Source organism: Ursus americanus, chromosome 28 (assembly GCF_024610735.1).
Source record: "Ursus americanus isolate L20-20 chromosome 28, mUrsAme1.1.p, whole genome shotgun sequence".
Taxonomy (NCBI): domain Eukaryota; kingdom Metazoa; phylum Chordata; class Mammalia; order Carnivora; family Ursidae; genus Ursus; species Ursus americanus.
The window spans coordinates 29,335,676-29,359,463 of NC_142154.1; the positions used below are offsets into that span (position 1 = coordinate 29,335,676).

The 23,788-nt window shown below is 60.4% G+C and overlaps 1 protein-coding gene across 1 annotated transcript; it reads left to right on the forward strand.

Moving 5' to 3' along the window:
- The first annotated feature begins 466 nt into the window (after nucleotides 1-466).
- SEMA7A (semaphorin 7A (JohnMiltonHagen blood group)) lies at nucleotides 467-23,788 on the forward strand. Its single transcript, XM_045795207.2, has 14 exons — nucleotides 467-681; nucleotides 13,587-13,738; nucleotides 14,263-14,304; nucleotides 14,665-14,757; nucleotides 14,973-15,057; nucleotides 15,177-15,287; nucleotides 15,943-16,082; nucleotides 16,699-16,883; nucleotides 17,837-17,945; nucleotides 18,028-18,226; nucleotides 21,038-21,165; nucleotides 21,361-21,515; nucleotides 21,726-21,787; nucleotides 22,097-23,788. Exons 1-14 carry the CDS (start codon nucleotides 513-515, stop codon nucleotides 22,456-22,458), a joined length of 1,992 nt encoding a protein of 663 aa, XP_045651163.2. The 5' UTR covers nucleotides 467-512; the 3' UTR covers nucleotides 22,459-23,788.

Genomic DNA, 23,788 nt, shown 5'->3' on the forward strand with positions numbered 1-23,788 from the left:
CCCTCAGCACCCTTGCCTCTAGGGGAAAGCATCTTGCTCCTCCCTATAGGCTCAGAGAGAACCGTGTCCACTCAAGCCAGTCTGTCCTCTGAGAACCACAGCTTTCAGAGTCCAAACCAGTTAGCTGGCCATTAGTGAGGTTACCTGGTCTGTACCCTGGCAGAGTTCCCCCGGTACTTCTAGGCCAACCTTTTCATGGGGTGGTGGAGAGTGAATCTGAGGCTCAGAGAGGGGACAGGGCCCGCCATCGATCACAGAAGACCACAAGTCTGTCTAGTCCTTGGCGGCCTGGGTTCTCTCCTTGGAGTTGCCGAGGAGGGGGTGGCGAAGGTTTCCAGGCGGTGGGCACTGCGCCCCCCTTGGGTAGAAGCGAGGCGAGAAAGGCTGCGAGAGGGGGCGGGGAGGGGAGGGTGGGGTCAGGCATTTGACTCCGCCTCCTCGCCTTAGCTCTGCTTTTGGTGGGGCGCTGGCTCAGTCTAGGCTGCTCGCCGCTGTCGCTCCCGGGCTGCGGGATGACACCGCCTCCGCCCGGATGCGCCTCCCTTGGCGCCCCGCGCGCCCGCGTCCCCGGCCCGCTGGCTCTGTCCCGGCTCCCGCTGCGGCTGCTGCTGCTGCTTTGGACGGCCGCCGCCACCCAAGGCCACCCGAAGAGCGGACCCCGCATCTCCGCTGTCTGGAAAGGTAGGTGGCGCCGCGCGGCCGGTGGGGCACGGGATCGGACGCCGCGCGGGGCGAGTGCGGAGTGTGCGGGCCCCGGAGGGAGTGCGTGCGCGGCTCTGCGGGTCCCGGGCTGTCCCCGCGGGGAGCGTGTGGGTCTGGGTGAGTGTGTGAGTGTGCGCGCAGGCACGCCGGAGCGGGCTGTAACGCTGCGGTGAGCGAGCGGCGGGGGCCGGAGCCCCGGCTAAGTCGCTCCAAGTCCGCCCCCAGCCGGGAACCGCAGCGCCGGGGCGCAGGGGAGGGAGAGGGCCCTTCTCTCGGCCGAGGGGCGTTCTCGGTCCTTCAGCCCCAGAACCTCTGTACAGGACCCTTTCTTCGGCCGGGACTCCCCACCCAGGTCTCCTCTTCTTCAGCGGCGGGCTCCGCTGTCGCGCGGGGCGCAGGCTGGGCCGGCAAGGGGGGCGCGGACCCCTTGCCGCCGCCGCTGCGCTCCGGCTGCGGGAACAAAGACCCCGCTGCCTGCCCCCGCCCCCGCCCCGGCCCAGAGTGCGGGCCGGGTAAAGGGGTGGGCACCCTGTGGTGAGCCCGGCCACGGTGCGGTGCGGAGCCTTGGGGCACCCGGGCGCTGCCTCTGCAATGCCGGGACCGGCCGCTCCCCCCTTGTCCGCACGTGGCAGTTGCCACCAGGAATCGGAGCCAGCGTGGGGGGCAGTGCCCGTTGGGTGGGGCGCGGTCGTTGGGACCCCCAGGCGGCGGATCTGGGGCGGGAGTGCAGCTTTTAGGCCGCGATGGATATGTGAACCTGGGGGACCAGAGTCTCCCCCAGGGGCGCCTCACTTTAGAGCCCTGTACAATGGGTCAGAAAGCGGGCTAGATGGGGTTTGAGGCTTTCTGCCGCGAGGGAGTGAGCTTCCCTCCCCTGCATTGCACACAAATGCTTCTCCGCCCCTAGACCGACAGGGCTCTGTCCCCCAAATTTGGCGGCACTGCGGCCCCCCTGTGGTGGTGGTGGACTCTTCGTGGGGGTTGGGGGACTGGTCTGGTCTGGCCCTGCCGGGAGCCTTTGATGCCTGATGCGGTTTGCAGGAATTGCCGGGAGCCTGAGCATTATCTGGGGCAGGTATTCTTAGCAGAGAGCGGAAAAAAATCCCACACACAAAACGAGTGGCCCGATCTGCAGCTGCAGCGGAGGGAATGAATGTGACTTGCCCAAGGTCACTCTGCAGCGTGTGAGCTCACAGTGCAGACTGGGGACTCTGATCTGGCACAGGACCAGGGCTAGTTCTGAGTTAGGGAGGGGAGAAGGATTTAGGCAATTTTTTGGCCATAAAGGAGGAACTTTGGGGGCCAGCTCTGCTACCCAGCCAGAGGTATTCCTGGTGGGAGTAGAGCAGGAAGCTGGACCTCTGGTCATCTGTGGATGGTGGATACCTGCACACCCCTCACTCATATCAGCTCTGCATTCCCAGTATCTTTGCCTTGCGTCAGTCCTCTTGGCTCTCCTGGACAGCACAGCATTTGGGCACTTTGAAGAGCACATGTGGCCATATCTGAGTGTTCTGGGATCCCCCCCCCCACCCCCGCACCAAACCCCTTGCATTTGGCTCTGCTTGCCCCTACCCCCAAGTCTTCCTAAGCCCCCTCCCCCCATACTTAATGCACAGCCACTTCTTAGCACTTAATGTGAACCTCCACATCCAGGGCACTTAGTCCCCACCCTGGGGCTATTTAAAGATGCTTTCAGTCCTCTTACCCACTTTCAAAGCTCCTAACCCAGCTCCACCTCTCTTTCCACTGCACACAGTTCACGACTGTACCACCCTGGCTCGCACTGGCCATGCCCTCTGCTTGGTAATGCACTATTGATCCCTACTGGGATCTGCCACCCCCTCACCTATCTTGTCCAAAGGCAGTCTTCGCTCATCTTTGCCAGTGCCAGGTGCCCCACTGGCCAGACAGATCCTGCCATCAACCTCTCCCCCAGGACCACCAGCTGGTGATGGTATGCCTGGCTGACAGCTGCCTCCTGTTTCCTGTGGGGTGACACATGGCAGTCGGACAGGAATGGTTTTGGGCAGGGCAAATCAGGGAGTAGGCTGAGAAAAGGACCTTCCAGCCTTGCTGTAGACCTAGGTCCCTGTCTTCCAGGGGGTAGGGTGCTGTGAGGGTGGGCCTCCACCAATGACCAGACCAAAGATAATGGTGTTTCTGGAGCCACTTTTCTCTGAGGCAGAGCCTGGGGTGTTAGTTTTCAGCCAGGACAGGTGTGGGGACTGGAATAGGTATGGACGGTTCTTCTCTTTCATTTATTTTGTGTTGCTTAGATTCCTAAGCCTCAGGGAAAGATCAGGTCAGAAAGTTCTGGGGAGATACCCAGCCCGCACTTGTTGGGGAGGTCGATGCCTCTCTAGCCTGATGAAGGCCTGGCCCGGAGAGAGACAGATGTGCCAGCACTGACCTGCTGGGTGCCCTTGAACTCTGCACCTGTCTCTGACCCTCAGAGCTCGCCAGATCAGGAAGGGCTCTGGAGATTGTCCTCCGAGGGCGTCAGTGACACATGGACCAGTCATGGATGCAAAGTGTGGGCCTGACCTCCCTGCCATCAGGGACTAGAGGGTTGCAGGTGAGGGCAGGCAGTTGGCATGCTTGTGTAAGCTGAGTACTCCTCTCTCATGCTATCCCTGTTTGGAGGAGATGGAGAAGCCCAGGAAGGTCCTGACCTCCAAGATCGGAGGGGAGCCAGCATGTCCACAGTGAGAAAGAGAGCCCAGTCTCCTGTCTCCACTTGCCCAGCCGGTTCTGTGCTCTCTCTTGTCCAATTAAACAACAGGATGTTATTGTTGACTTGGTGGCTGCTGGGGGAGCCATTATGGGGCGACTCCCCAGGGCAGGGGGTTATTGTCACCTCCTCCAGGGGATGAGGTCACAGCTGGGGCTCCCCAAGCATCAGCATTTCCAGTGGAAATCCTTGCCCCCTTGGGGACTTAGATGTGCTCATCACCTTCAAGGTGAACTCCCCCTGCAGAACCAGGGAAGGGGGGCAATTCCCAGGAGGAGAGAGGGGGTTTCCTGAGCTGGGAGAGCTACTCGGTGACGTCACTGGCAGCGTCCGGCCAAGCTGTGTGGCCCCTCCATCCTGGAGAGTGACGATTCTGAGAGCAGGCTGAGGTGTGGTGGATGCGGGCATAGGCCTAAGACATCCAAGGTGTGGGGGAAAGAGAGCAGAGGTCAGGAGCCCGGCTCTGGTCCTAGCTCTGACCTGATTTTCTGTGTGACTCTGGATGGGTACTTGCCTTTTTCTGAGGCTCAGCTTCCTCAGATGTCCAAAGCAGGTAGGGGGGGGGGAGCTTATACTTACCAGAGCACGGATCCCCTGGGACTCCTGCCTCTCTGGGATGAGCAGAGGCTGTGGTGGCCGGTTCAAACCTTAGCATTGAGGAGAAATCGAAACCTGGGAAGTCAGGGGAAATCCTCGAGTTTTGTTTTCTTTCCTATTTTTCTGTCTCATAAGCTGAAGGCTGAGACCTGCTGGGGGAAGTGGTTCATTAGTTTGTAGTCTCAAAGGTGGCATTGTAATGTAGCATGTTTGACATTTGACATTTGCTGGGGCCAGCCTTGTATTGGTCCTAGGGCAGGGCTCAGGGACTCAGGGATGAGAAAGTAGACAAGTTTGTAGACTTCTTAGTGTAGATGGGGAGACAGACAAGAAGGTCAACCTTTGGTTACAATAAAATGTGGCAGGGCCCATAACAGAGGGCAGCTATGGGGGGGGGCTGAGGAGGTACCTAACCCAGTCTGCCCAATCAGGGAGGGCTTCCTGGAAGAGGTGGTAAGTTGGGAAGGCAGGAGGAGTAGAAGCCAGCTGGGGAGGGGAGGGACAGGAGGAAGTACCTGGTGTGACAGGATTTCAGACCCAAAAACTTGCAACTAGGACCAGGGAGAGGAGAGGAGCTGAGTGGGTACCCCAGGAAGGAGATATTGAGTAAGCCAGGGCTTGGGGGCTCCAGGAAGGTTTCTTGAAGGAGGGGACATCTGAGTTGGGCCACTTGACCTTACATAGCCAGTGGGAGGAAGGACCATGGCTGGCAGGGGAGGCCTCCTGAGTGTCATAGCTCCCTGATGGGAAGCTAGGGCTTGGCTGGGGGAGACTGGAGCTTTCTGCCTAACTCCTGACTGCAGGGTTCTCCAGATGAGGCAGGCTGTATCTCAGCAGAGACTCTCCATGGTGGGGAAGAGTCCGCTGGCACCATCTACGCATTGTTGGTGGGGGAGGGGCAGATGCCCTTCCTGTGACCAGCTTCCCCTTCCAGGAACCTTCACCTCCTTAGCGGGGGGAGATCACTCCTTGGGCTAGTGGGACTGGGGGGAGTGGGCTAGGTGAGGGCCGGAGGTGGGCGTGCTTGTGTAAGTTGTGCACCCCTCTCTCATTCCATCCCTCAGGAGAAACAGGGACAACTGGGCACCCCTCTTTGCGAAGTGCCAGGCCAAGGCCCTAATGTGTAGGTGGTGAGCCGAGGCTCGGACCAGGGGCAGGGGTCCAGCAGCCAGCAAGGGGGCAGTGGTGGGTGTGGGTAGCCCTGGAGTTGACAGCTGAGGTCCCAGCTGACGTCTTGTCCTCCACCCCCACCCAGCCCCGTGTCCCTCATTTTAGCCACCACGCAGCGTCTGGCTATGTCACAAGAGACTGACCATACTTCCTCTACTCTGGTTGGTAGGTTTGGGGCCGGAAAGCTTCCCCTTCTCTTAGTTTCCTTTTTTGGCCAGGCCTGCCTGCCCCCAGAAGCCTCCTCCCTCCCAGGGTAGGGGGGGAAGGGGTCCTCCCAGAGCCTGGAGGATGGTGGTTCCTTATTGGCCTCCCTGTCAGAGAACATGTGCGTCCCCCTCTCCTAGCTGGTCCAGGCCACAAGGGACCAGGGGATCTGTCCCCTTGTGGCCCCTCCGTCCTTCCACGACACTGTGCTGAACGGTTCACCTAGAACACGCGGCAACAGAGTTACTACTTTCCCCAGTGCTGCCTGGTGGCCAGGCCCTGCACTCCCCTTATCTCCCATACAGCTGTCTTCACCTCTCCCCAGCACACACGTTTTCCTGCCTTGGGGCTGCTGCCCTGCTGGTTGTCACCCCCATCACCCTTCTCCTCCTTTCTGCCATTTCTGTCTCACTTCCTCCAAGAAACCTTGGATGACTGCAGCCCACAGCCTGATGGGGCAGAGCTTAGGACATCAGAAGACAGATGTCAGAGATCAGCTGGGCCAACCGCATATGCCACAGATGGGGGAAACTGAGGCCAGAGATGACAGGGACTGGCCCAAGGTCATCCAATGACACAGGCAGAGCTGGGACCAGGGCTGTATCTTCCGCCCAAGCCTGCTCCTGGCCTCAGCTATTGGCCTCCCTCTACCTGTCTGCCTGCTTACATGCTCCTTCCCCAGGCTTGGGGCTCACTGAGCCCTTTCCTCCTTGGCCAGCTGAGCTGAGCCCCGATTGTTCCTGCCCCAGTGCTGTCTGCTCCCAGGAGCCCCACCGGCCGTGACCATTCTCCCTTTGGGACCTTGGATTGGGCCAGCTCCGTGTGCCTCTTCTGGTCTTTTCCTCAGGGCAGCTGGGCCTCAGGTCTTGAGGGCAGGTTGATCTGTGTCACGGCTTGGGCTAATCTGGGTTTAACCGTCAAGGCAGCCTGGGATTAGGCTGATCCTGCCCTGCCTCCTGCACCCCTTGCTTGCCATCAGGGGCTCGGGCTCCGTGCTAACACCCTCAGGGGCAGCTCTCATTGTGGAGGGCGGCCAGCACCTGCCCCCGGGCCTGGGTCCGTCCGTGCTCAGCAACTCTAGGGGAGAGAGCAGGAGAAGGCTTGGGTTTGCCCTTGGGGAGCACACCGGTGCCTGGAGAGGTGGGCCTGCTGCCTGGTTAGGGAGGGCATCTGAGAGATCCGGAACCTGTAGTTATAGCCGAGGACTGTGACAGGTGGTGAGAGCAGGACAGGTCAGTGCGGGGTGGCACAACTGGGGAGATGTCCCGGGGAGGGGAAGAGCCAGGCGAGAGCGAAGGGCAGGTGCATGGGGTGGGGACAAAGTGGGGCATGGAGAACCACTCATGCTGTTTATCTTCTGGGCCCAGGGCTTTCGCCTAGCCTAGTGAGGAAGGAAGGTCACCTCGATAAACTCGGTGCCCTGTCAGTAGCCCAGGAACCTGTTCCAAGATGTCTGCTCCTCTGGCACGGCAGTTTGCCCTACTGTCCCTGTCCGCCCCTCCCTACTATCTGAGCTGTCCTTACTTGCCCAACGTTAGCCTTGGCTTGGCAGGGCCCATGGAGTGAGAGGGGGTGTGGCCTTCACCTTAAGGACCCCACTGTCGAGGCAAGATCCCACCAGACAGTGTGGTCTGAGAGAAGATGGTGTCTGCCAGATGGTGTGTAGCACGAGGTCAGAGGGAGGAGTGTGAGGGCTGAAGCAACTGGAACACTTCCTAAAGCCAGGGGGGTGGAGGCCAGGTGTTCAAGGACAGGTAAGACCATGTGCACAGACAGAAGGGGAAAGGGCAATCACGGGAAAGGAGAGCACAAGCAAAGGTGAGGAGGAGGAAAAGAGCTGCGGCAGAGAGGAGCAGAGACGGGCCTCGACTGCCAGGCAGAGGGGGAGGGCCCTGCTGGGATAGGCATGTGGGAGCCATGGTGGGTTCTTGAGCTGAGGAGTCAGGGGTGGAGGCAAGTGTTCTTGGCAGGTGCTGGTTGGGTAGAAACCTGGCTGGGCAGATAGTAAAGGAGGGTTCATGAGCGTATCCTGCCCTTCACTGTGGTCGACCCCAGGCCGCACAGTGTTTTCTGTTTTGGACAGAGATCTCAAGAGATTTATCTTCCTAATCAGTCATGCTGGCCAGCACTCAGTGCTGTGCTGCACCCCCAGATTCCTACCCGCCCCGTACTCCTCATGCCTCAGGCCTACACACCCACGCTCACTTTTGCATACCCTCTTTAGGGCATCGTGGATAGAGGTCAGGCCTTCATGTGCCAAGAGGCCTCTGACCAGGCTCCACCCTCTCTGGTCCCCAGTCTTCTCTTTTGTGTGGGAGGCACTGGCTTGGAAGCTTCCAAGGGCCCTTCTACAGGGCGCAGTGCTATGAGCACGGATTCCAGAATCACTCTGCCTGAGCCCCAACCTCCACTCCACCACTCGATAGCGGTGTGATCCTGGGCAAGGTGCTCGAGTCCTCTGTGTCTCAATGCCCTCACTGTAGAATGCGGGGAATGAGAGAACCCGCCTTAGAAGAGTTCAGCGATGATTAAGGGAGTTAATGTATCTAAAAGTCCCTGAGACTAGAGCCTGGCACAGAGGAAGTGCAGTGGAAGGGTGAGGTGGTAGGGACGTCTCTGTCGCCATTGCTGTTGACCTCCTCCTTCGGCAGCTCTGATTTCTGGAGAGATGCAACCCTGCGCAGCCCGGCCTCTGCCCGCTCTCCCTCACCAGCTATGCTGGCGGGATGCCCTTGCCTACCCCCACCCTCCCCGCCGGCCCAGGCTAAGGCTGAGCTGGGGAGCCTTCTGTTCCTCCACTGGGGTGGTGAAGCCATGCTCTGCCTTCTCCCCCACCTCTGCCCTGGCTCTGGGCCCAAGGACAGGCCCTGCCCTTCTGCCCGTCCTCTCCTTTGACGGAGCCACTCATTGACCTCGACCTCACTCTGGGGCTTTTAGAACCTGCTGGGCTGAAGACCAGACGGAAGGTGGGCAGGACGTGCTGTCCATCCTGGGTTTCCTGCCTTCCCTAGGCCTTGGGGACTCCTCCCTGCTCCATGTGGGCCTCGGGGTCAGCCTTCCCTCCCTGAGTCCCCCGAGTCTGGCTCAGTCCAGTGCCCCCACAGCTTGCCGTCCACGCTGCCCCTTCCTCCAAAGCCTTTGCCCCCGCTTGTCTCCACCACCACTCCCCCCACCCCAGCCAGGCTTGTGGTCCTTTGAGCACAGTGGGACAGTGCAGGGAGCACACAGCCCTTGCTGATTTGGGGGGGGCTGAGTTTTCCTGTCTATAAAATGGGGTACAGACACTTGTCCTGCCTTCTTTGCAGGGTGGTTGGGGAATTTGCAGGCTAGTTGATGGAGGTAGAGGGGGATGTTGGCTTCTTCTGCTGTTCCCACCTCCATTCAAAAAGCTGTTTGTGACTTTTCCAGGACTCATAATCCCACACTTCCCCCAAATGACCCATGAACTCAGTACTGTGATTTGTCCTTAGAACAAAGATTGGGTCATAAAACCTAGACCTTAGCAGGTACCAGCCCCTTCAATCCACAGAGAAGGAAACCGAACCCGGGAAGGCCCTGGTCAAACCAACCAGCCACCTGGCTGCCAAAGGAAGCATAGGCTTTCCTGGAGCCGGGGCTGAGCCCACATGTGAGGCATGCTCCCCTCCCACCCATAGCTGGCCTTGGTGGGTGGGAGGATGTGTCCCTTCAGCGCAGCAAGTTTTCACCTAGTGGGCAAGGGAGGGAAGGAAGGGGAACAGGAGATGACTCAGGGAAGTAGAGAAGTACAGTGTTTTGTAAATCAAGAGGCTCTCAGGGAGGTCTTCGATGTGGTCCTGGAGGGCTGGAGCTGGGGATGGGTACCAGAAGCCCTGCGCTGTGGCTTGGCCCTACCTCTGGTTCCTTGGGCCAGTGACACAGCCTGTCTGGGCTCAGTGGTTGTTCAGATCCTCTCCCTTCCACCTTGACCTGTGGGGTATAGCTTGCAAAGGGTGGAGAGGCTGCACCCTGATTCCTGGGTCACACATGGGCCCTGCCTCCTCTTTCTCAGCCAGGTGTGTGTGGTCGGAGAGGGTGTGAGGTGGGCCTGGCAATGCAGGGTGGGGTGCAGGGTGGGAGGATGTGGCTGGGTCCCCAGTCTGAGGTTGGCCTGGCTCCTGCCCCATGCCTGGGTCTCCCTGGCTGCCTGACTCAGGCACTCCCTGCTGGGTGCCCACATTCCTACCATTCTTAGAGCCTGCCTCAATGCCCACTTTCAAAGGGCTCCTTGAGGTTAGCATTCAAGGCCTTTCGGGTCAGTGGGTCAGGTTGGAAGGCTGTCCCTGCCCGGGCCAGACCACGGGGCCTGTCCCTTGTTGCTGCCTTCATGGATAACATCACCCCCTATGTTCCAGCCCCCATTCCTACACTCCTCTTGGGCTGCCCCTATCTTTCGTAAGCAATGAGGATGTGGGGACAGGACCAGATGGTGACAGCACCCAGAGTGAAGGAGAGGAGGAACGATTCCCTTCCAGGCCAGCCAGCTTTAAGAAAACCCACCCTCTGGGGGTCCACACTTGCTCCAGCCATTAGGCCACTGGGATAGTGGTGGGAGGGTGGCGGCCATAAGAGCAATCAGGTCTGATTCTTTCCAATGGCATCTTGCCTTCCACACCCAGCCATCTTCGTGACCTTCCTCTCTGGCTGGGGCCAGGCCCTGTGGCTCCTGCTGCCATCAGGAGTATGGCAAGTCAGGACCATGGAGGCCAGATGGGTATAGAGCAGCCTGAGTGTGCTCTTTCTCGGTCTGGAAGGAGCAAGGATTGGCTCAGAATCACATGGGGGTGGGGGTCTGGTGTCTTGGCCCACCTTTGGGGCCATGCCCTCCCCCTGGGCCCCGAGCCCCCTCCCCTGCCCGAACCCCTGGTTATTTTGGGAGCTTTTAGCTACCACTTAGTCAGCCACTAATGCGTCAGGCTGGGGAGTGAGGGGGGAGACACGGTGCCAGACGGTTCTCCTTTTAGACATCCAGGATGGGAAGCAGAGGGGGCTGGTCAAGCAAGGAGAGCAGGGGGGATGCTGGAAGAGGGGCGGCTCTCCCGATCCTAGCCCTGCCTGGAGGGGGGGTCAGCACTGCAGACTGATGTGCCGTATCCTTGGGCTCCCTGCCCCGTCACGCTCAGGGCCCTTAGGTCCAGGTACCCCCCATTCAGTCAGCCTCCCCACCTTGGCTCAGCTCTTGCCCTTGTCTGGAATTCTTTTCCTGCCTGTTCCCGACCCATCTAGCTTTGATCCACCTCCCCCAGCCCTTTGGATTCACTGGGAAGCAAAAAGACGCATTTAAGGAGGTGACACTTGCTCACCCGGCTGGGCCTTCTTAGGGGCAAGCTCTGGCCTTGCTCAGCCCCGGCCTGGGCAGAGCCTTGAAGGCCACCCCCTCCCTGACCCAGCTCTCTCTGATGGTGCCATGGGGCCACGGGTCCTGGCTGTGAAGGCTTGGTGCTGCCTTCACTTCCAGGCAGACCTCCTGCCCCTGAGCCCCCCAGCCCCCGCTCCTGCAACCTGAACAAAGCTTCCTTTCATGTATTCATCGAGCTGCTGCCGCTCAGACACTTCCCCGGCACAATCAGGCCCTTTGAGGGCCTTGGGCAGTTCGGGAGCCAGGCTGGGGTTGGGGTGGAGAATGGGCCAAGGCCTCGTCCTGGGGCTGAGCTGGTGCCGTCCTACCCATACACATCACCAGGCACAGGGTGGGGAGGGGCGGGAGCTTGGGGGTCAAGGGAGGCGATGCTGCCTGGCTCCTGTGTGTTCTTCTGCAAAATGGGGCGAACGGTCCCTGCTTCACCCACCCCTGGCTGCTGCAGCCCGGATTTGAAGGGCATGGGACTCAGGCTTGCACATCCGTGCGGGACTGCCCTGGGCCTGGGGCGGTAGCCCGCCACGCTGCAGCCCCGCTGCGGGCAGCCCTCGCCCTCCCTCCCTTTGTGTGCTCCAAGATACTTTGCGAGCAGCCCTGAGTTCTGCACCGGGACAGTTCTGCACGCGATTCAGGGAAGCTTGCTTCCGGGTCGCTGTCTCACTCTGTCTGGATTTCAGTGTAGGGCCGCATCTCCTCCTCACATCTGGCTCTCCAAGGCCAGGCCATGCGTCTCCCATCAGGCTTGACTCCCCAGGACTGCCACCCCCAGAAAAAAGCTGTCCCCGGGGAGCACTCTGGTGCCTCTTTCCCCGCTCCCAGAGATGTGGTTGGCCTTGCGGGCCCCTCCTCTGAGGCCGGGGTGGTTTGAGGCGTAGGCTTCTGGGGGCTTCAGCTCTCAGGCCCCAGCCCATCTCCAGATGCAGACATGCAGCCTTTCCTGGCCATGGCTGGCTAGGGGAGTGGAAGGGGGAGCAGCCGCAGACTGTCTGGATCCCTGGCTGGCTGCCAGTGAAAGGGGAGCCGGGCAGCTGACCCTAGCACTCTAATTTTACCCCAACTGGAAAGGCGGGGGAGCCCAGGCGCCGAGACCTGCCAGCCATGCGGTGCCCGAGCCCTGGCCAGCACTCCACCCCCAACCCAGTGCAGAGCTGGGCTCCCAGCACCGGCCTGCGCAGCTGGGGCTGAGCGGGTGAGCCTGGGGGACAGTGAGGCCTGACACTCCGAGCTGCTCAGGCTGTGCGTGGAGCGCTCCAGGAGAGCCGGGGGAAGCTGAAGACAGTGAGCTCAGTGCTTCTCGGTGGTCTGCGGAGCTGGCACCTCTGAGCACGGATACTGTGAGCCAGTCGTCTTCCCTCCTGGCGTGACCTTGGGCTAGCGTGTCCCCCGGGGGCCCTGAGTTTCTCCTCTGTGCTGTGAGCCAGGCCAAAACGGAGGTGAAGATTGAGACTATCCCACTTCCAGGTTTGACCTGACTGTGCAGGGCGGTAGCCTAAGGGAAGGGAACGCGGGTGTGAGTGACAAGGTGCGCCCCGTTGGATGCAGAATCAGTAGGGTTGGCTCCTATGGCAATGAGAGGGCCCCGGGGCAGACACAAGGACATGGCAACGCTCTTCTGTGCCAGCTGGGCTGTGTCCTGTTCAGTGTCCCTGGGAAGGTGGCTGCCCCTGAATTTGCTGCAGCTGAGTAAACAGCAGTCGGGCCGAGTTCTGGGGTGAGCCCCAAGCTGGTCGGGGCGGGGAGACACTAGCTGGGGCTGCTTGCGGGGGGCCCAGCCACAGGCCGTCCCATCTCTGTAATTTAGTCCTGCAACCGGGCCGACCTCAGCAATGTCACCGGAGATGAGACATCTTCTCCCTGGAGGTAGTGGCTACAGACAGTTTCTTTTCTGGGCAAAATTGCCCTGGTCAGCCCTTCTGCTTAAAGGCCCAGGCTGTGGTCTGTGAAGGGCTCCCTGACCCAGAGCTGCTGCGGAGGGAGGGCCGATCATCCCCCGCCGGGGCCAGCCGCACCCCTGTGAAACCAGTCCAGAGCAGGCCAGGCCACTGAGTGTAGCTGGGGGGGCTGCGGTGTGGGGTGTCATTCAGCACCTGCTACTGACCCTGTGACCTTGGGCTGCCTCCTTCTGGACTTCCATTTTCCCATCTATAGAAATGGGGACGAGTGGGGGCTCAGATTCCTTTCTAGCTCTGATCTAAGCTGGTCTGCTCACTAAGGGGCTGGGTAGGCCAGGAAGGGTTGGAGAGGGCTTCCCAAAGGAGGGGTTGGGGTTCTGACCAAAGTGATCCCTGGGAACCTTGACTCTAAGTGGGCTGCTTTGAGGCCCTGCTACCCTCAGGGGATTGAGGTAGCCGCTGGCTCTGTCCTGGCAGTGGTGAGCCTCACAGACCAAAGCCAGGGGAGTCCTGGTCAAGTCCCCAAGCCTGAGCCCAGCTTCTTAGGAGTAACAGACTGTGTGTGCGGTGTGTGTGCGTGTGTGTGTGTGTGTGTGTGTGTGTGTGTGTATGTTGGCTGGGGGCAGAGGGGTCTGTTTTCCCCAGGGGGCCCCTAAATCCCGCCCTCATGCAGAGGTTACACATATTGTAGGATAGGGGTTGTGGCTCTGGGGCGAGGACAGCTGGTTGCTGGACCCTAGCAGGGGACCCTTCGCTTCTCCCACTCATGGCTCTGAGTCCTGGTACTGCCCTAGTCCTGACCCAAACCCTAGTTGTCAGGCAGGTGCTGATGTGCCTGGCGGGGGGTGGGGGCAGGCTCTTCCTGCCCAGGGCCCAGCCTCAACGTTTCTGCCAATTGCCTCTTCCCCAGGCCGCGCAGGACAGGACTGGGTTGACTTTGGCCTGGCAGAGCCTCACACAGTGCTTTTCCACGAGCCGGGCAGCTCCTCCGTGTGGGTGGGCGGACGTGGCAAGGTCTATCTCTTCGACTTCCCCGAGGGCAAGAATGCCTCCGTGCGCACGGTGAGCCTAGACCCCTCTGCCTGGATCCCTCTGTGGGCCCCAGGATCAGAGCTGAGCCCTTCCCTTCCTCCTCCGCCCATTTCTCTCCTTGTCTCCCCTCTGGCCTTGGTGAGGGGTCTCAGGGAATCCATGGGAGTTAGCCCTCTTCCTAAACCGTCCACTCTCTATTATATCCCATATATGGCCTGGGAGAGGCTCCCTAAAGGTAGCCCAGATTGGCGTGGATATTGGGGCGGCGTGGAGAAAGGCCTAGAGCTAGCCCCCCAGGCCAAGTGGCTAGTGCTGCTGCGGGAGACCTGGACAGGAAGCTGGGCTCCAGAACCCCATGGCCCCTGTCTTCAGAGATTTCTGGCCCTGGGCTTTGGCTCCGGGTATCAGGCCAAACAGTCTGTGTGATCTTGGGTAAATCACTCAGCCTCTCAGAGCCCTCATCTATAAGATGAGCCCATCCTGAGGATGCATGGGAAGTACTTACAGGCATCTTGCCTTGACAGAGTGGACTGATGCTTTCCCCTCCCCCCCAGGTGAACATTGGCTCCAAGAAGGGGTCCTGCCTGGACAAGCGGGTGAGTGGGGGAGAAGTAATACAGAGAGGAGGCTGACTTCCTTGGAAAAGGGACAGGAGTCCCTGAGAGTCTGAGGAAGGAGGCATGGCCCTGCCTTGGGAGCCATGTCTGGGAGGAGAGAGGTAACCTTGCCTCAGGATTCCCAGTTCTGAGGGGGAGACATGGTCCTTCTCCAAGGCCTCTCTGCCCTTACTCTGTTCTTGGGGGGTTGGAGTCAGCAGCATCCCCTCTGGGCTCTCCCTTGGAGGGTGCCTCCTGTACTCACACTTCTGATGCCTCCTTCCCCAGGGCTGAGGGTCCTAGTGTTTAGGCCTGCCGGGGCCTCCAGCCAACCTGTCTCCTTCCCCTTCTCCCTGGCAGGACTGCGAGAACTACATCACACTCCTGGAGAGGCAGGGGGGGGGTCTGCTCATCTGCGGCACCAATGCCCGGCGCCCCAGCTGCTGGAGACTGGTGAGAAGGCCCCTCCCCGTGGACCTGGTTAGCCCAGTCTTGTCTGAGTGGGCTTCCGCCCTCCGTGTTGGGAAGGAGCTGGGCGGACTCTGAGGCTGGCCTCACCTTATATAGAGTCCCTGAGAGGAGGGGGACCCTGGCTGGGAAGCTGGCGCCCGTGGGAGGCAGTGGCCGTGGCGTCACATGGCTGTCTGACCCTACTTGGTCTCCCCCAGGTGAATGGCACCGTGGAGTCACTTGGCGAGAGGAGAGGCTATGCCCCCTTCAGCCCGGATGAGAACTCGCTGGTTCTGTTTGACGGTAGGGCTGCTGCCTTGGGCTGGGGGAGGGTGGTCAGCTCCATGTCCAGTGGCCCAGTCTCGGAGGAGGGACTTCCAGGAGCTGTCTGCCCTTACCCATGGCCCTCCCCCCATGCCCAGGGGACGAGGTGTACTCCACAATCCGGAAGCAGGAATACAACGGGAAGATCCCCCGGTTCCGCCGCATCCAGGGCGAGATCGAGCTGTACACCAGTGATACCGTCATGCAGAGTAAATCAGGCTCCGGCTGGGCTGGAAGGGGCTGGAGGGGTGTGAATGCCCAGGGTGGTGGATGGGGTCCTCCTGTTCCCCTGGAGGGCTCCCCGAAGGCCGCTGGAGCCCAGCCCACTCAAGAAACCGGGGGCCTGAGTAGCCAGAGCTGAGGAGTTTGACCTGTAAGGGAGCAGGGGAACAGCAGAGACAATGGTGTGGAGGCAGAATGGGCCCAGAACACTCTGGGAGCAAAACGGAGGAAGCCGCAGACCCAGCACGGGCTCCCCAAGAGCCATAGCGTATCTCTCTGCTGAGCTCATGTGGGGGCAACACCTCCTCCCTCCTCATTAGGGCTCTGCCAATTAGGCAGAAGTGACATAGGGGCCCCCAGGGACCTCCCCCCAGTCCCCAGGCATGAAGTCATTGCTCTTGGGCCGATGACATCTTTGCAGGAGAGGGCAAAACAGGTGTGGGGTGGGGGTGCAGAGTCTCAGGTCCCTTGGGCTATTGGACCCGATGTTCTGACTTTTCTTCTAGGTCTGATTTGCCCTGGGTTTGTTTGTAGAGACTCGGGGTGTGTGTGTGCTCACGTGCACACAGGGTGGGTGCGCACAGCGGTGGGTCCTCTGAGCAGACTCCCAACCTCACACCCGTTTGCCCGTGTCTCTGGCAGACCCCCAGTTCATCAAGGCTACCATTGTGCACCAAGACCAGGCCTATGATGACAAAATCTATTACTTCTTCCGGGAGGACAATCCTGATAAAAACCCCGAGGCCCCTCTCAACGTGTCCCGCGTGGCCCAGCTGTGCAGGGTGAGCGGGTGGCTGAGTGGACAAGAGTGTGTGTCTGTGCCTGCACAGGAGTGAGCGAATGTGTGAAAACACACCTGGGTCAGGTGTCATACGTGTTTGTATGAAGGAGCGTGTGAGATGTGTGAATGAGTCTGGGTGTGGGACTGTGGAGCGAATGTGTGTGCATGGCGGGGGGGGGGGGTCTGTGCATCTGTGAGTGGGCGAAGGTGGTTGGGCTCGTGGGCATGCGTGGTTTCATGTGCAATGTGTTCGAGTGTGTTCGTGAGTGTGGCAGTACGTTTACATGTGTTTGTTTCCCGTGTGAAGGAGCTATGATGTGTGTCTGTGGCACGTGTGTGAGCGTGTGTGTGTGCGGGCGGGCAAATGCGCATCTGAGCTGGCCTGCTCCATGGGGACCAGGCCGCTGTAGCCTGCGCGTCCCCACTGCTGGCCCTGTGCCCTGGGTCAGCCAGGCCCGCGGCGGGAGCCCGGCCCCAGCACCTGGCCGGAGAGGACAGGCAGCTGTGCCTGGGCACCTGGCAGGTCACGCCCCCTTCTCGGAGCTTCCGTGCCTGCTCCGAAGCCCGGCAGCCGGGGCAGGGGCTCAGGGGCCTCTCCCTCCTCCTCACCCTTCCAGGGGGACCAGGGTGGCGAGAGTTCCCTGTCGGTCTCCAAGTGGAACACCTTCCTGAAGGCCATGCTGGTGTGCAGCGACGTGGCCACGAACAAGAACTTCAACAGGTTGCAGGACGTCTTTCTGCTCCCTGACCCCAACGGCCAGTGGAGGGACACTCGAGTCTATGGCGTTTTCTCCAACCCTTGGTGAGTGACCCTCGCCGGGGCCAGGGCCGGCGTCGGGGAAGTGGCCAGTGGGCATCAGAAGGCTTGGGCGCTGCGGAGGAGAGGGCTTATGTGGCATGAGCAGGGCATCCAGGGTCACAGGACGGGGCTGTTGCTGGGCCTGGGGTGGGGGATCGCCCGTGCTCAGGGAGATGCGGGCGCTGGTACATTTGGGAGTCTGTGCACACGGGTGCGCGCGCACGCGCCGTATGCGTGCTTATGGCCACACCTGTGCCCGTGAGTCCAGCGGCTGTGTGCTCAGAGTGGGTGCCGGGGCGCTGGGAAGAGGCGGCCGAGGCCACTTAGGGTGCCGGGTGCTATCACACCCGCTCAGGCTCTGCCCACACCTGATCATTCACACCTCTTAATCACTCCCGTTGATTGAAAACAAGGCAGGCGAGAGTGCCGGTTGGGTAGTGTGCGGGGAGAGCTGTGGGACGGGGTGGGGAGGCCAAGCCCCTGCTCTGATGTTCCTGTGCGGGGAGACCCAGCCTCCGAGGAGTCTGGCCTCCTCTGGCAGCAGCAGGCTGCCGCTGGGCCCAGGGAGGTTGGAGGACGGCCCAGCTGGAATGCTCCGGCCCCGGGGTTGGCCTCTGCCCTTGGTGATTCTGTCACAGAACACAGGTTGGGGTTTTCGATGGCAGCAGAAAGAAATGTGGTTGAACTTGCCTCTCTCCCTTCCCTCTTCCCTCCTTCCCTCTTCCCTCCTTCCTTCCCCCCTACTGTCCCTCCCTCCTTCCTTCACTGGCGTTTGATAATCTTAGGCACTGGGCTTGACTCCCAGGATAGTCCCTGTCCTCACAGAGTTCACGGGGGGTTGGGGGGGGGGGCTTGGTTATGTCCCTGTCTGGTGCTGGTCTGGCCTGGGTGAGTGGGGGTGTGTGTGTGTGGGGGGGTCCCTGGCCCCCCAGTGAGGCAGTTTCTGTGTCCCCCAGGAACTACTCGGCCGTCTGTGTGTACTCGCTTGGGGACATCGACAAGGTCTTCCGTACTTCCTCACTCAAGGGCTACCATACGAGCCTTCCCAACCCTCGGCCTGGCAAGGTAGGCTGACCCCCTACCGTGGCCCAGGCGTCAGCCCCACCTCCCAGCCGCGCCGCTAACCTGGACCTGTCCTCTTGCGCAGTGTCTCCCAGACCGGCAGCCCATCCCCACGGAGACCTTCCAGGTGGCTGACAGCCACCCTGAGGTGGCGCAGAGGGTGGAGCCTATGGGGCCTTTGAAGACGCCACTGTTCCACTCGAAGTACCACTACCAGAAAGTGGCTGTGCACCGCATGCAGGCCAGCGGCGGGGAGACCTTCCACGTGCTTTACCTGACCACAGGTGAGGGGCCGCCCTGGGGCCTTCCGGCCTGCCTTGTAAAAATGGATCTGAAAGGCATAAAGAATAATACAACTAACTTGCGGTTGGATCTTTATACCTGGAAGGAAGAATTGATGGACCGAGAGCTGTCAGGGGTTAGTATGTGTGGCTGTGGAAGAGTCAGGCAGGGAGGGCTTCTTGGAGGAGGTGGGGGCAGAGGGAGGGGAAGAGGGTATCCTAGGATGGGAGAAGAGCAAGTGTGAGCATTCAGAAGCAGAAATGTAGCAAGTCTGAGCAAAGCTGGGTGTAGTCCAGATGTCGGACCCTGGGAAGATGGTAGGAAGGAAACTGGAAAGTCAGGAGGAAGGAGCGGGTCACTGGTATCCCGCGGGTCCCTGCCGGGCAGAATGAGGAAGTTGGATTCTCTCCCCGTCTGTGGGACTATGCAGGTGAGGGGAAACGTTTGATGTGGGAGCCAAGAATTTAGTGTGACATGAGGAAGGACTTCCAAAAAGCAGAGCCTTTGCAGAGTCTCTCTCTGTCTCTTTTAAAAAAATATTTTATATATTTGCGCGCGAGAGAGCACAAGAGAGCACAAGCAGGGAGAGTGGCAGAGGCAGAGGGAGAAGCAGGCTCCCAGCTGAACAGGGAGCTGGATGTGGGGCTCCATCCCAGGACCCTGCGATCGTGACCTGAGCTGAAGGCAGATGCTTAACCGACTGAGCCACCCAGGCTCCCCGCCCCCCTTTGTGGAGTCGTGCAGAGGACCACCGAGGGGCTTCCATGGGGGTCAGGGTTTTGCTGACCCCAGAAGCTGGGGGGAATGCCTTGGGAGATACCCCTGTATTCTGGGAAGCCAACAGCTGTGGAGGAGCCAGCCCCGAGCTGAGTTTTTGGCATCTTCTTGGTCCCAGTCTGTGGGCAAAGGGGCTCCTGGGAGCAGGCGTGGAGGTCAGTGTTGCCGGGGGCCGCAGGCCTTCCTTGAGACCGAGTGGTGGGGCCATGAGAAAGGGCAGCGTCTCCCCAGGGGCCTAGCACCTCTGGGGCCACATGGTCAGGGCCTCAGGCACCCACCCTCAATACCTCCCCTGCCATGTGGCTTTCTGCTATTGCTTCACCTTATGGCTTTCTCGGGGCCATAGTGATCTCTGTGGTTGTTTGACTCCTGGAAGCCTTGGGGAGAGGAATTCCCCAAGGGGCCTGGCTTCTAGGTCCTGAGCCCTCACTTCTTTCCTCCTCCATTCATCCTGGCTGTACCCACAGGCCCCTGTCTTTGCTCTGCTCAGTGGTGGCTGGCCTACCTGCTGTGGTCAGCCGGGGGGGACGGCAGGGCACTGGGGTGCAGGAGAGGAAGGACTGAGAGCAGGAGACAGGACAAGGAAAGCTGGGTGGGGCCGTGAGCTCCCCTCCTGCAGATCTGGGAGGTGAGCGCACTTGAATAGTGAGGCATTTGTCCTGGTGTCTCCGTGAGGGCCATTGGAGAGGTACCATTTTGGAGTCTGCAGCAGGAAGGATTGGGGCCAGATAAGAAATAGAACTTTCAGAGCCCTCTGCAGAGAGTGGGAGGCTCTCACACCTGGGAGAAGCTATGGGAGGCACTCAGGGGCTGCCGTGGAGGCGATGGAGGGGAGTGAGCAGGTGTGGGCGTGAAGGCAGCAGCGAGGCTGGGGGCTAGTCAGGACAAAGGAGCATCTGGTCACATCTCGGAGCCCGCAGAGGGGGAACATAGCCACATAGAGGAAAGTCCTAAGTGGGTGATCATCTGATCATCTGACTGCTTTTTTGGGGCAAGTGATGCCCTGGGAAATTGGGAAGGAGGGAGAGGGAGGTAGGCTATTCTAGAAACTGGGACAGCGGGTGAGGTGGGAATGGGAGAACCCAGGGGTCAGAATGCCCATTAGTCCCTGACAGGTATGAATGGACACAGCATGGCCTTGGAGGCAGGCAGCCTGGTTCTGACCTTGGGAATCTCTATGTGGCATCTGAGGTCCTTTTCAGATCAAAGATTTTATAAAAATTTAAAAAATCCCCAAAGATTAAGTGCAATGTGGAGTCCTAGATTGGATCCTGGAACAGACAAAGGACATTAGTGGAAAAACCCAAGAAATCCAAATAAAGTCTGTCGTTGAGGTGATAGTAATGTCCCAGTGTCAGTTGCTTCATTGTGACCATGTACCACAGTTACGTAAGATGTTCACATTGGGGGAAACTGGGTGAAGGGTATTCGGGAACTCTGTACTATCTTTGCAACTTTTCTGTAAAGCTAAAAATATTCCAAAATGAAAAGTTTATTTAAAGCAAACATCCCCAAAGAGTCCAGGAAGCAGGGGAGTCATAGAAGCTGAGGGGTGGGGTTCTGACGACTCTGGGTTCCAGTCCCCGGCTATGTGACCTTGAGCTAAGTTGCTTGGCCTTTCTGAGCCTCATTTCCTCGTCCCGGAATTGGGAAGGTAATACCCACCTCTTAAGAGTGTGGAGGATTAGACAGTGCGCAAGGCTAACGCACAGAGGCCCCACACCGCACTGAGGACAGCCGGTTCCTTTCTTCATGGCCCAGCTGCCCCTGTGGCCTTGGGGAGCCTTGGGCCTCCTGGGATGGCCTCTGTGGCCCAGCCTACAAAGCTCCCTAGTCGTCCTCAGGCTTCCACATCCCTCTCCAGTCCTACTCTCCTCACCCCGCCCCACCCCAGTGCTGTGACCCCCGCCTGAGCCCTGACTGCCCAGCCCTCCCCCATGCGTCTTTTCGCTTGGCCCAGCCTAGAGGGAGGCTGCCCGGCTCTGTGGTGGAACTCCCGCCCACCGGCCCGCTGACCCTCTGCCCCTCACCCACAGACAGGGGCACCATCCACAAGGTGGTGGAGTCGGAGGAGCGGGAACGCAGCCTCGTCTTCAACATCATGGAGATCCAGCCCTTTCACCACCCGGCCGCCATCCAGGCCCTGTCGCTGGACACCGAGCGGGTGAGCCTCCCCACCCCGCTGCAGCCCATGGGGCTAGCCGGTGCCGCAGGCCAGAGCTCCTTTGCATGTGATTTGCATGTCCTTTTAAGAGCCTCTGGGCCCCAGGGCCTGCCAAGGCAGGGCTGGCCTGGTGACTTAGAAATGAGTGTTGGGGCCGGGGGCCCTGAGCTGACCTGAGTCCTGCTCTCCTTCCAGCGGAAGCTGTATGTGAGCTCCCAGTGGGAGGTGAGCCAGGTGCCCCTGGACCTGTGTGAGGTCTACGGTGGGGGCTGCCATGGCTGCCTCATGGCCCGAGACCCCTACTGCGGCTGGGACCAGGGCCGCTGTGTCTCTATCTACAGCTCCCAAGGGTACGTTGGCCCGGATCCCTTGTCCCTTGGGGGCAGGTGAACACAGGAGTGGGGGTGGTGTTGGTGGGCCGCAAGAGGTGCTGGGCCATGCCCTCCTCTGGGGGGGGGGGGGACGGCACTGCAGCTGATTCCGGGTGGGGGTGAGGACAGGGAAGGGGCCAGACCTGTGGCCTCCTGTCCACTTAGCCTCACCCCACCTTCCAACTCCAGGCCAGTGCTGCAGTCCATTAATCCGGCAGAGCCACACACGGAGTGCCCCAACCCCAAACCAGGTAGCCAATCTGGCCCTGCTGGGGCCCCTGTCTGCTGAGGGTGGTACAGCCCCATCTGAGGGAGACATGGCCTGGTCCTGGGGGCCCCAGGCAGATGGGGCAGGACAGTCCTGAGGAGGGGGCCCCCGTCGGTATGGGCTGGTTGTGGAGAGGGGAATGGTGAGGGAGGCAGGGGAGAGTCGGGAGGAGGTGGGGCACCGTGTTCATTTAGGAGCGTTGGCCCTGGAGGCCTGGTCAGCAGGGGAGAACACAGCTGCCTCGGGAGCCCTCGGCCCCCTCCTCACGGCTGCCTCCCCCATCCCTCTCCAGACAAGGCGCCCCTGCAGAAGGTCTCCCTGGCTCGGAACTCTCGTTACTACCTGAGCTGCCCCATGGAGTCCCGTCATGCCACGTACTCCTGGCGCCACGAGGAGAACGTGGAGCAGAGCTGCGAGCCGGGCCACCAGAGCCCCAACTGCATCCTGTTCATTGAGAACCTCACAGCCCGCCAGTATGGCCACTACCGCTGCGAGGCCCAGGAGGGCTCCTACTTCCGTGAGGCTCAGCACTGGGAGCTGCTGCCCGAGGACGGCGCCACGGCCGAGCACTTGCTGGGCCGCGCCCGGGCCCTGGCCACCTCCCTCTGGCTGGGTGTCCTGCCCACGCTCGCTCTTGGCCTGCTGGTCCACTAGGGCCTCCTGGGGCTGGGCATGGCGTGGGTTCCTACAGCCTCAGGGGCACGAGAAGAGTCTCCCATCCAGAGACGGCCGGGCCCGGCGAGCTCCTGGCCCGCTGCTTCTTCCAGGGGGACTGCATATCCCGGTGAAGGACACCAGGCCTGGAGACGGCCAGCCGCAGGCGGCTGCTGGGCCCGAGTGGGGCGCCGGGGCTGGGGGCCGTGGAAGGAAGGCGCTGCCGTGAAGCTGGGGTGTTGATGACTTCAGACTTAATCTTCTGGAGACTACTTTTCGAACACTCCTCCTCAGACTTGACTGAACGCAGTGATGTTCCCAGCCCAAGAGCCCGTGGGCCAGAGAGTGGGATTTGGAGAGGGAAGCTGGGACCCCGGCTCTGGACCTTGGGGCTGAGGCCTGAGTCCTTCCGGACTCTCCGTACCCAAACCACCCCCTCCTCCTCCCTCCTGCCGTGGCCAGGGGTGGCCGCTGTTCCTGTAGGCCCAGGGCTGCCTTCTGAGGCTCCCTCATCGGCGCTGGGTCCCAGCAGGCAGTGGCCTTGCATGTTTATTGAAGGATGTTTGCTTTCCGGACGGAAGGACGGAAAAAGCTCTATTTTTATGTTAGGCTTATTTCATGTATAGCTAATTCTGACTGCATCTGTATGAAAATACCAAAACTACATGCTGGGGGTGGGGTGGGACGGGGAGGGACTGGGGAAGACATGGGCTGGGGTGGGGGTTCCCAGTCTGAGGCTCCGGGGACAGGATAAGAATCTAGGGACAGGCATGGGTTCGCGGAGAGTGGCATGAGCTGGCTCTGCCCTGGGATCCCAGTCTGAGGGGAACATGGTCCCAGTCCCCCGGTATGGGGGGCAATTATGGGAGGGGGTAGGGTGAGGGAGACAGGGGAGAATGAAGGAGAAACTGAGCCCTAGGTTCACCACATTCATATAGAAGGAGGAGCCGGGTCCTCAGGGGGAGGTTCCAGGACTCTGCCCTTGGCATTGGGGGTTGGGGGGCGGGGGGTCCCCTCCCCTCCCCTCAGCCCCCTTCCCCAGGGGCTGTGCTTCCATGCTCCTGTCTCCCACCTTCAGCTCAGGACATGTTATAACTTAGGCTAAACTGTGAATTCCGGTGGGGACAGCCTGGGCCAAGCTCTCCAGGGGCGTGGCTCCGCTCCCAGCCCTGTCCATGGATTTCAGCAGAGAGCTGGGCCCTTCTCTGGCTGCGTCTGGCCAGCCCAGGGCAGGGCCTGGGGCCGGCGGCCTTCCAGCTTTGGCCCCTGCATCTCTTCTCAATGCACTTTAATAATGTAACATATTACTAATAAACAAACTATTTATTTA

Bases quoted from the DNA above. Each gene is read 5' to 3' on its own strand.
- SEMA7A (XM_045795207.2), top strand. From the start codon at position 513: ATGACACCGCCTCCGCCCGGATGCGCCTCCCTTGGCGCCCCGCGCGCC. The intron at 15,288-15,942 runs GTAAATCAGGCT...TGTCTCTGGCAG, and splicing joins CAGTGATACCGTCATGCAGA to ACCCCCAGTTCATCAAGGCT. The intron at 21,166-21,360 runs GTGAGCCTCCCC...CTCTCCTTCCAG, and splicing joins TGTCGCTGGACACCGAGCGG to CGGAAGCTGTATGTGAGCTC.